Source organism: Anoplopoma fimbria, chromosome 2, assembly GCF_027596085.1.
Source record: "Anoplopoma fimbria isolate UVic2021 breed Golden Eagle Sablefish chromosome 2, Afim_UVic_2022, whole genome shotgun sequence".
NCBI lineage: Eukaryota > Metazoa > Chordata > Actinopteri > Perciformes > Anoplopomatidae > Anoplopoma > Anoplopoma fimbria.
The window spans coordinates 8681640-8693402 of record NC_072450.1 but is presented as its reverse complement, the minus strand read 5'-3'; the positions used below and the strand labels follow the sequence as shown (position 1 = coordinate 8693402).

At 41.5% G+C, this 11763-nt stretch overlaps 1 protein-coding gene across 1 annotated transcript in view; it reads left to right on the top strand.

Annotated features, from left to right (window-relative positions):
- The window catches only part of LOC129103672 (mothers against decapentaplegic homolog 6-like), a 19050-nt gene extending 7810 nt beyond the window's left edge, over positions 1 to 11240 (top strand). The window contains exon 4 of the mRNA XM_054614256.1: positions 10276 to 11240. Within this exon, the coding sequence (XP_054470231.1) occupies positions 10276 to 10925 (650 nt within the window). The 3' untranslated portion in view covers positions 10926 to 11240. The remainder of the gene's footprint in view (positions 1 to 10275) is intronic.
- Positions 11241 to 11763: the final 523 nt, after the last annotated feature.

The following is an 11763-nucleotide window of genomic DNA, read 5'->3' as shown; positions in this document are numbered from 1 at the left end:
TGCTATCCGTCTGAGTCGGGACGGGTCCTCTCAGTGACCTGAACTTGCAGCCTGTTTTGCTGGCACGCGTACAACACTTGCTCTTATGCCTGACTGAGACACATTAGACTATGGAATTCAACATCAAGTGCTGGCCCATTAACCATTTGCCATTTCCTCAAATATTTTCCATCAGGGCTCTTTTTAACCATACAAGCTGGGTACTCAGCTGAGGCAACGCACGACTCACCCAGAGCTCTGTTATGTCAGTTTAGTCATTTTCTTTTGAAGTCTTTTAGTTGGTTTTGGGATTTTTACACATTTTAGGCTTGCAGAATGTTAACAATGTTTTTAAAAACTTGTTCTCCTAGAAATTCAGTTTACATGCATCTAATGTGCAACAGCAATTATGAGGAATTGTTGCTGAATGTAACAGTTAAATGTTTACTGACAATGTATTGGATTTGTTTTCCCCCATAATATCTACTTTTGCGATACAATATCCGTTCATAGTGACTACCTCATTATTTAACATTTTATGGTTGCACTCAGGCAATGCCAACCGTTTTTAAGGAAAGATTGTGGTCTGGCTTCATGCAAAAATAAGTGCAGTGATTTAAATCACAAATCAAAACATAACTATTGACATTTATTCACTTCCTTGACCTTAACCAAAGTGCTTTTGTTGCCTTAACTTAACCACAGACGGGACTCAGGATGCAAACTTCTGTTTTTTGTGTCAAAGTCTGGCTCTTTGTGAGTCTGTCATCCACCAAGACTACTGACTCCAGTGGTTGTTACATGTAGCGCTTTGGAAAAACAATTTAGTGATAAATAAACATCATTTCTTGGAGACAGAGTTTGTTATTTTCTGAAAAATCACAGTAACAGTAGAGTAAGTTTCGATTTCAAATTTTCCAAAATAACTAACTATACTGCCTCAGGCATCATGGTTTGTTTTTTTAACCAGGAAATGATTACATCAACTAATGGTACAAACTAAAATAAGAAACAAGGAGAAATATAGAAGGGATGTTCTTCAATCAAGGTATTGACAGGAAGTGCAGCATGTGTATCTCTTTTTTATTCAAGGAATTATAAATGATGGGTGAATTTGAACTTTAACAAGGCCGAATAAACAAACTTCTACATTTCATAAAACGACTAAACATCTCTGATCCCAGAACGTGATCAATGCCTCCTAGTTTAACTTGAACTTGACTCTAAGAACAAGTTAACTGTTCCTTGTTTACTCTGCAGTTTGACAACACATTTAGAAGAAACAAGATTTCAACGTTGTCAGTTCAGTTCCCGTCTTTCTTGTTTGTAATTATCACACGTTCAAATAGGCTGTATAACTCTCAGGCTTTAATGCTGTCATGTCTGTCAGCGATGATACATATAAAACATGTCGTTGCGCGGATACACAGAAACAGTCAACATGCATACCTCTAGAATACTTGTGCTCTAAATACTTCAGGGTATCTGAGGTTGAGGGCAGTAAAAGGATATCCAATAACATCGCGGTTCGCCCAACACAGAACTAAAAGCGAACGCAAAAGTACAAATGTTTTATTTAATTTCTTATTTTTTGACATTCTATTTTAAGGGATTTTGTGTTTGAACCTGGTTCTTTTTCAGTTACGTCTTGGTCGATACAACACTGCTTTATGTATCTGTGATAACATTTACGGAACCACATTTCGGACATTTATACTTTCAACCATTTTATTGTGAGTGACAATGAGTCAACCCTTGACCTCTTCAAGTTCATGGATTTAGGAAATGTCAAGAAGAGACTGTTGTATATTGTCCGGATTCACAATAATGTTTACATAAACGTTGCTCCCTTCTTTTTTTATATCCCTTCTTCTTTACTCTCTGGTGTTTTAACCTACTTTTAGTGTTAATTCTACTTTTTGCCTTCAGCCTCGTTTTGTTGTACACACATTTTTGCCCTCTTTCCCTCCGTCTTTGTGACTCTTATTCTCGCCCCCTCTCTTTCAGTCCATGTTGTCAAGCCATCACAATTTAAAATAAGGTTTAAATTACAGGACTGGCTGTGGCTTTCCGTTGTTCCCTCAGAGTTTTTGCCAACCCGCAATTTGGCTTTTAATGGAATCCTGCCATGCTGCTGAACCTAAAGATTCTTTGCAGATGTCGACAGGCTCTCTGACTCTGTGAAATGAAGGAAACTGTCGCCTGTGCTGTGAGCTCTTAGTGTAACTCTGAGTTGAGACCGAAGTAACATTTTCAGGGGTTTGTTAGACGATGTAGCTGCCTGTTGTTAGTAAGCACAATTGTGTGCGTGTGTGCGTGTGTGTGTGTGTGTGTGTGTGTGTGTGTGTGTGTGTGTGTGTGTGTGTGTGTGTGTGTGTGTGTGTATGTGTTTATGTGTGTGTTTTAACTGGGCATTCAGCCATGATATTGGAAACTACACTGACAAACACACACAGTAGTCTACTGTATTTAAGCCTTGTTTCCAACTTTGATAAGGAGTGTGAAGCCATATATGTAAATGTATATGTAGCATATATATAAATATATACACACGCTTGTCTTTCACACAGAGCCTACATTTTATTTAATCTCTTAAAAATATGTTAATTGCCACTTGTGTTGCTGTAAATTCATCGAAACTGGGAGGCTAAAGTGTACCTCTGTTAACTCCCATATTAGCATTGCTAAACACTGTATCTCTAAACATATAAGATCTGTTTAAAGTGTTGAAATTTGAGTTTTGCATACACATTTTCATGAATGAAGCTGCACTAGTCAACATTTCTTTATAATGGATCCAATGAGGACCATGAGTCATTTACCCACAGATCATCCTCTAAGCTCTAAAGCGTCATCGTTTTGGTTTGCTCTCAGAGCGTTGTTTCCAGCTGGGCCAACAAAAAACAAAAAAGCTTTGGTGAACTGTCTGCAAGCTACCTGCACTAGATGACAGTTATCAACTAGCTAATAAACATAGCTAAAGAGCTAGATATTTCCTCAGGAGATGCTTTGGCGCTAAAAGGAGAGTGAATATTGTATACGAAATCATGAGGTGGACTCAACCACGACTGCAAATGAATTCTAGCGTTGCTCCGTATTTGCTGGATGTGTAAATAAGCAACTGTTTGGCCATATCCAGTCAATTAGCTGGTAGAATGTATGTCTGGTTGTGTTGCTTCACTACCAAATGAAAGCAGATTTAATTCATGAAAAATGTGGCAAATGTGTTCATGCAAAATGTGTAATGTGTGTTACCATACACATTTTCTAATGTAACTTAGCTTACAGTCCTCGTGTCATTATGTATAGTGATTGTGCATTGTAGTGTCAGTCCACACTTTTTTAAATATCAGTGCGTTCCACACTCGCGTTTCATTCAGATAATTCTCCCCACATTAAGTTTTAGCAGGAATCTCATAAGACTTTCTTCCCAGAGGAACAAATGGATCTATTCCACCAATAAACGTGTGTAATTATGTTGTGAGGAGTGAAGGCCATATAGTGGGACCACGTGAGGCTCAATGAGAGACTTGTCAACTTGACCCCGGTGACTGGCTGAGCGGGGGGAGGAAGTGTTGAGGAAGAGGGCCTGTCCAGGAATGTGTTGGGAGGGGAGGCCTGTCAACTGCACAGCCCTGCTTCTCTGCGTCTGCTTTTGTGTCTCTATTCTGATTAAAATCATCTTGTAATAAGTTGTTTGTGTAGAACTAAAATCCAGTTACGCTACAGCTACAACATACCATCTATCCCCATGAAGTGTGTTAGTCCAGCCTGATTTACGTCTCTGTTGCAGTGTTACGATACCCGTATGTGTGTCTCTGGTGTGTCTGTAGGTAGCTCTTGAAAGATGTAACCACAGGTACTACACAGGCTCTACAGACAACACCTCCTTATCAGAAACAGATTCCAGCGCAAACATTGACTTTGATGTGTTTGTCTTCACCTCTCCGTATGAATGAACAAGATTATGTCGGGAACAACAGGAATGCAGAGCAAACAATCTCTTTTAACGATGGAGCAACAACAGTAAAGCGAAAGAGCGCCGAAGTTGCCGTGACACCTTGATGTGCTGTAGCAGTATAATTTAAGATTCGGCCCCACTCTTAGCTGGTTAAGTCGCCCTGTAAACTGTTGGCGCTGAAACAAAACTGGATAAGGAACATTTTACAGCGCTACAACTCTGTGTTGTGTTATTGTAGCATTTACCTGGAGCAAATTCTCCAATGGCAAGGTTGTTAAGTGGAAACGGACTGCATCAGTGAGCGCCGTTATCATGTGCTGGAGCCACAGACACCACATCTGAGCAACAGCTAAACAAGAGTGATGTAAATGTGACCTTGTGCACTTTATACAAGAGAAGATTGGATGTGAACTGATACGTCACTTTGCAGAAACTTTTACAGTGTTTAATATATTTTTCTCATTTTGTTTGTTAGAATTAACCCAAATTGAAAGATACTTGTGCATACTAACACATTTATGAACTTGGCAATGTAAAGTGTGAACAAAAGTAAATGTTGGACTGGAACATTTCCATATTTTTAAAATGTTTTTGTCTTTATTTGATACAGCAACACCGACAGTATATAAAGAAAAAGGGGTGGTGACGTGACAAAGGTTACTACCAATTACATGTATGCATTTTAACCACTCAACTGTTAAAAAGCTCTGCCAAAGTCAAATGTAATTTTTCACTAAGCGACAGAGGAACAAATGTCACAAATGGTGCAAAATCAATTCAGTATATAATCAATACTTTACATCATCTGAAACCCCCTTTTATTTCCAAAGTGTCAGGCTTCATTATGAGTCTCACAAGCATCAGAGTTAGAATCATTTCTTAAACTGTAATCATGTCGCTAAAGTGAAAACACAAACCATGGTGGATGATACATGACGTGACAGCAGAGTTTTGTCCCGGATGCAATGATGGATGCAAAAACCTGAGACATTCCTTGGCTTAAGTTGTCTGGCACTTTGGAGCAGCAGCAGAAATGCAGGAAACTGGTTACTTTCTCTCTTCCTCTTGGAGGAGCTTTCTAAACTACCTCCAAACACGTCAGTTACTTTCCTGTGGCCCTATTGACCTGCAGGTTCAAGGAATGTGGTCATTTGTTCGCATAAAATAATGGATCGGTGCAAGAGAAATGTGTTTCTTGGAAGCAAGAGAATGATGTCTAGTTGCACACTGCAGACGACTGCATCACAAGATCCGCTTTACAATGGAAAGAGAGGGAGAAGGAAAGAGTGTGTGTGTGTGTGTGTGTGTGTGTGTGTGTGTGTGTGTGTGTGTGTGTGTGTGTGTGTGTGTGTGTGTGTGTGTGTGTGTGTGTGTGTGTGTGTGTGTGTGTGTGTGTGTGCAAGAATGTGTGTTTGTGTTTGTGAGCGAGGGCCCCGTTGTGTTGGACTGTAAAGCCCATGTCTGGCGATAACGCAGCCCTCTGATGGCAGAGATAGTCGAGACGCCAGCTTAAATGTGGCTTGCTGGATTGAAGTTGCCCTGTAATGATAGTTGTCTCAAACAACACAGAACCTACCATTTGTAACCAGGGAGGGGTGTTTCCTCCCCCCCCCCCACTCCCCTTATTTTCTTTTATTTCTACTTTTTCTTTTTCAGGAAAATTTTTAGGAAGTTGAATCAAAACAAAGCGTCTCAGAGGCGGCCTACAATGGTCAGTAGCTGAATTCTATCCTCCCCTCTGTCCCCCCCCCCCAAAACACCCCCTCCCTCCCTGCCCTCCCCTCCTCCCCCTCCCTCTGCCCAACCCACCCACTTCTTTCAGCACAGTGGAAGAGTCTAATAACTGGAGGGGAATCTAATCCTTGGCACTGGATGAAAGACGGGGGTCTCCCTCCCTCCCTCTCTTTCTCACAGTCTCTTTCTCTCCCTTCATTTTTTCCGTGGATGGTGGTTATGCTTGGCAGGTTCTCTCTCTCTCTCTTTCCCTCTCATTTTCCCGCTCCCTCTTTCACCCAGTCCCTCTCTTCTTTTCTTTTTTTTTTTTACTCCTCTACTTCCCCCTTTTTCCCCCCCCCCAAGCTTTTTTTTTTTTTCATTTTTGTGCAGGTTAGGGTTAGCAGGAGGAAGCCTCCACTGCTCCGACTGGAGGGAGAGAGCAAAAGACATAGTTTTTGCTTTTGTTTGGTTTTCTAGCTGAGAATTAGATGAGAAGATTGATCCTACTTCCATGTTTGTCGGTTACAAATTAAGCAGGTTAGCTTAGCTTAGCATCAAGATTGGAAACATGGGGAAACAGCCTCTATCCTTAGGAGAAATACTTATAAAGTACCTCTAAAGATCACTTATTATAATGTTGTACCTTGTTTGTTAATTCATACAAAAATAACAATTTAAAAAAGTGTAAAAATGACAGTTTAAGATTGCGCAGGGTTAGGGTAAATAACTTCCTGGAGTCTTTTCGTCACAATGAGGTCGTCATACACGGTGTAGCTGTACTTATAACAAGTAATAAACTATAATTGGTGTATAGCCCAAGGAATACATTTGTATGTAATTCACTTAATTGTGAACTATGAAGTATACATTGAGCCGTGTTGCTGGACATTTGGAAGGACAATGCACGTTTAGTGAGGAATAACTTTTCTTAGGATATCATCACGACCGGCTGTATGAGGAAATGCAACTTGATCTACGATAACCATCTTTTTCCTCTGGCTACATTTACCAAGCACGAGTGTGATATCGATCTTCCGATCTAAGCCTCAGCAAGAAAGCAAATAAGGGTATTTCCCAAAATGTCTAACTATTCCTTTTTATATCTTTTCAAGAGGAGGAAAAGATGAGTGTTGCTGGTATCCAGGTTGGACAGTCTGTGGGGAACTATGTCTGACCCCTGACCTTTGATGGATTAATGTGATTTCATTACATTAAGCTCTTAGTTTTATATTCCGCCTATCTTCCCACCTTTGTTACGGCCTTGGATAAAAACAACTGTGCACCGGGGTGTTTCCATGAGATTGGCACTAAGAGACAGTGATTTTGAAATGAAATAACAAAGGCTACTTATCTAATTGGTAAACAGAGCTGTTAAATGGTGGTTGGCGTAAATGCTTGCAGGACGCTATAATTGCAGCCAGCCCTCGCGTACAGATGTAGGCACGCACATTCACACAGTCACACTCTGACACGCGGTTTTCTCGACTTCCTCCGCTCGAACATAAACATGCTGATAACCTCCAGTCTGAACCCGTCTTTAAAAAAATTCCACTGAAGAAGTTTGGTTGCCCACCCGCTCCTTCCTCCTTCTCCCTCCCTCCCTGCTCTCTCCCCCGACATTCTCACACAAGCTCATTATACCTTTTAGTTGGATGATAGCCAGGCTGAGCGTGATGACACTAAGGACTGTGCCAGAAACATTAAACATGACATGCTGTACCACTCGCTCTGTCGAACACCGCTGGAAATCATGATTAAATGGTTGCAACTTCACAACACATCAGTCAACCTACAGCAGACGGTGGTGCCAATGCTTAATGTAAAAACCTGCTCTTGTTCATATTTACCAGTTTTCTACGCATTTTTTACATTCTGAACTTTTTCTTTATCCCTCAATGCTACGTAGATGTATATATAGACAGATACACATGGCAGAAAACAGAGAAATAGAAATAAAGTAAGTCAACAGTAAAATAAAAAAAACATTTTCTGCACAAATGCAATACAATATGCAAGAAAGTTATAAACAAACATGCCAACTAGCAAACAAGCACACTGTAATGAATACTGAATCGTAACTGAAACACATGAAAAAGAAGATTTTTTTTGGAAAGGAAAGTTTCTTTGTATAGCACCTTTCAGCATCAAGAAAATTCAAAGTGCTTAACATGAGACATAAAATACGACCAGATATAAAAATAAACCCAAGACAATATAAATAGACTTCTAAATAAGTAAATGAAACAGGTTAAAAAGGAGTTATGGGAGTTTCTTCCAGATATCTGGTACATAAAAACTGAATAGCATCATATTCTCGAGTGTAGGTTTCATTAGAAACATAAAAGCAAGGATTTAATACTATACTTTCTGCAACATCATTCATTATACGATGGAAATTAGAGTGTGCTATGTCTAAAAAAACCTAAAAAGTCCCAGTTTGTTTAATGTCTTCTTTAGGGAATTAATTTGATAGCGAGCTCGTAAAGTCTCCCTGTGTTTCCCCAGACATGTTTGTGTTGCCTTATTACAGGGAAGAGTATGGCTTGTAAAAAAGTGTGTACGTGTGTTTATATGTTTGTGTGGGTGTGTGAGAGTCAGAAAGAGATAGAGTGAGAGAAAGAGAGAGAGAGATCCTGCTAGCTGAGCAGCCTGCTCTCTTATTGTAGAGCTGTAAAAACTCCAGACCGCAGGAGTTGCCAGCCTGGAATTCACTAATGACACACGTGGGCCTCAGATGAGAAGTGCAATTTTGTGTGTGTTTGTGTGTGCGTGTGTGTGTGTTATAGTCATACTGTTTGGATCAGAAGGCGTAATTTGTGTGTGTACATGTGCATGTGTGAGGCCCTATCCCATCATCTAGTGTGTGCGTTCTTGTATTTGCGTACAAACATTCACACACATCTCCTCCTCCCTCGCTCCCCGTACCACCACTGCCTCTTTCTCTCCCCCGAAACAAAAAATGGCCGCTGTGCAAACATAGCACACCTAGCCTAATCTCGGTCCTGGTTTTAACCCAAAAAAGTCGCTTGTTAATGGAAGAAGGGCCGTAGCCGTCCCGGGCCCTGGTGGATGAAGAGGGGGTGCTCGCGGTAATATGAAAGGAATGGGGCCACAGGCACATGGGTCTTTAAATCCTCTGTGTCAATAGAGTCTCTGGAGCAAAATAATGGCATCACTCTGTGTGGGAGTTAATGTGAGCTGATAGCATGAAGGCTGGGGGGTCAAGGGTTCACGGGGTTGTGCTAGGTTGACAGAGAGCTGAATGCTTTCCACCCCCCTCCTCCTCCTCCCCCCAACCTCTCCCCTCGGTGCTGCTCCTCTTTAACTCGGGACCTGAAGGAGTGTTATGGAGGGAGGTGATGAGGAGGAAGTGGGCTCCTCAGTGTTGACAGTTTTAGCCCCCATTTTTGTGACAAATTAAAGGAAAAACATAAATACACGAGTGAAGAAACATTGTGAGTGTGGGTGCCTCCCTGCAGAGCATAACTGAGTGGTCTGATCCACATGGAAATGTAATGAATAATTTACTAAAATCTTTGCAGGAGCTATAGGTAACAGCGCTCTGCACAAAAAGACTAACTAATGTCACGCTCCCAATTAATCTTTTATGCTTTCCTTAGGTGAGGTAGATCATTTGTAGCCTTTATTTATTCATATTATTAATTTGTTTATTTAACAGGTACCATACTGATAAACATGGTTGCACAAGGATAAATAATGCAATGGATATAATTTGCAGCCCACGTTTGATTAGAACAAGAATTGGGAGTTAAATACCAGTGTGCATGTATTGTTTCATCTCTCAGTCATATATTATAGCCCACTCTCATGAGAGTTTGTGAAATAGGGACCAAATTGAATCTATTGGTTCGTGTCCAGGGACAAGTATTGTCTTTTTTTCCCTTGTCACTCAGAATTCACTCAATTAGGAGCAACCAGGAGACCGGTGTTCGACAACTTGTTGATGCCTTAACCTAAGAGTTTGTTTTGTTGCCTAAACCTAACCGTTCGTGGATTTGTTGCCTTAACCAAAGTCCAACCATGATGTTTTCCTTAACTTAACAAAGTCGTCACTAAAAAGAAAGTCGTTCTGAGTGACACAGAAAAGAAAACGCAATTCGTGTCCCTGAACACGGAACCAATTGATTTTTACTTTGTGACTATTTCACGAATTGCCTTGAGACTGTGTTGTATATAGTAATAGTCTTTGCTGCCATCAGATTGCGACCCAATTGGCACCTATGGGTGAGCGATGCGATAGACAGACATTTCACCACCAACAAATGAGGAAATGTCTTTTGTAAAAATGGTTGTTCATCCCTCCAGTACGATAGAGTTCAGAGACCTGGATTATCTATGTTAAGGAGTGCTGAAGCTTTACGGGCAGATCGTGGTTGAAGAGTCCTACATATTTTATCAATGTGAAATGGAAGCTGTTGTGAGCTAAAATATTTTGATGGTATGAGGAATGCATGTCTCTAAAACTAGTTCTGGTCCTGTTTTTGAGAACAGATACCATCAATAGAAATGATAATGTTCTGTGCACACTCATCTCAGTGCATGCACTCTTTGTTACAGATGTAAAATATTAATTCCTCCACCTCTCTTCTTCCCCTCAGACACTGGTACCTCCATCGGCTCCTCGACTTCCAGCGGACATCGCTCTCACTGGTGCAGCGTTGCCTACTGGGAGCAGCGTACGCGCGTGGGTCGCCTCTATCCAGCCTACGAGCCCTCGCTCAACATCTTCTATGACCTACCTCAGGGCACGGGCCTCTGCCTGGGCCAGCTCCACGCCAACGCCTACCACAGCCGCCGGGACGACCCGGGCAGCCACGGCACGTCGAGTAATCACGGACACCCCAGCTATGGAAGTGGAGGAAACGGCGGCGGCAGCAGCAGCAGCGGCGTGCAGCAGATACGCAGTAAAATCGGCTACGGCATCGTGCTGAGCCGGGAGCCGGACGGAGTGTGGCTGTACAACCGCAGCCAACATCCGGTGTTTGTCCACTCGCCCACTCTGGACCCGCCCAGGGCCCGCGGGCTGAGTGTGAAGAGGGTGATGCCGGGCTTCTCCCTCAAGGTGTTTGACTATGAGCGCTCCAGCTGGATGGCGGAGCACGGCGTGAAGCCCGAGTGCCAGGAGGGGCCCTGGGACCCCCACAGTGTTCGCATCAGTTTTGCTAAAGGTTGGGGCCCCTGCTACTCCAGACAGTTCATCACCTCCTGTCCGTGCTGGCTGGAGGTGCTGCTCAACAACCACAGATAGCACACGGACATGCAGACTCAAATGAGGTTTTTCCAGACCCGGTATCCCTAATTGTAATCTACCTAGATTTAATATAAAATTTATATATTATATAAAATATATTATACATGTAAATACTTACAGTCATTTTTACAATGCAATTATTTATGTATAGTGTAATGTGTATATGAACAAAACAAAAAAAGGAACAAGAATATGCACTTTTGCTTCTATATATGCATTACAGTTTCTCAGTGTCATTTTGCAAATATAAACTGTAAAAATAAGACAAACCTGGTTTATGTTCTCATGATTTAGCGATTCCATCAAAAAGTGTGCCATACACACATTGTCAATAAAGTATTTGTATTAAATGAAGGTTTCTGTGGTGGTCGTAAGTACTTTTACCTGAGCTATGGATTAGTTGGTATTCTTTGACTCTTGTGTGTTGTAGTGAGTCACGACTTTGACAAACCCTTTCGCTGTTTTCTTCCAGAACAAACAAACATATTCTTCTGTTTACATCAAATGGGCCCTTTTTAGTGTTTACAGGAATGATTCGAGAAGCTGGTTTACCTTTGGACAGACCAAGGCTAGCTGTTTCCCCCTGATCCCGTCTTTATGCTAAAATAAGATAACTAGCCAGTGGCTGTAGCTTTACATTTAATGGTCAGAATGGTACAGATTTTTATTACGCTATTTTCCGGGTGCATATTTTTTTTATCTCAAGTTACACTTACATGTTTACATGCATTAATGCTCATAATGTTTTTCTCATCCTGGCTGTCTTGTAGCACCTCTTCTCAGCCTCTCTCTGAAATGCTCCATTGTAGCGCTTGCTCCTCCCTCCAGAAATCAA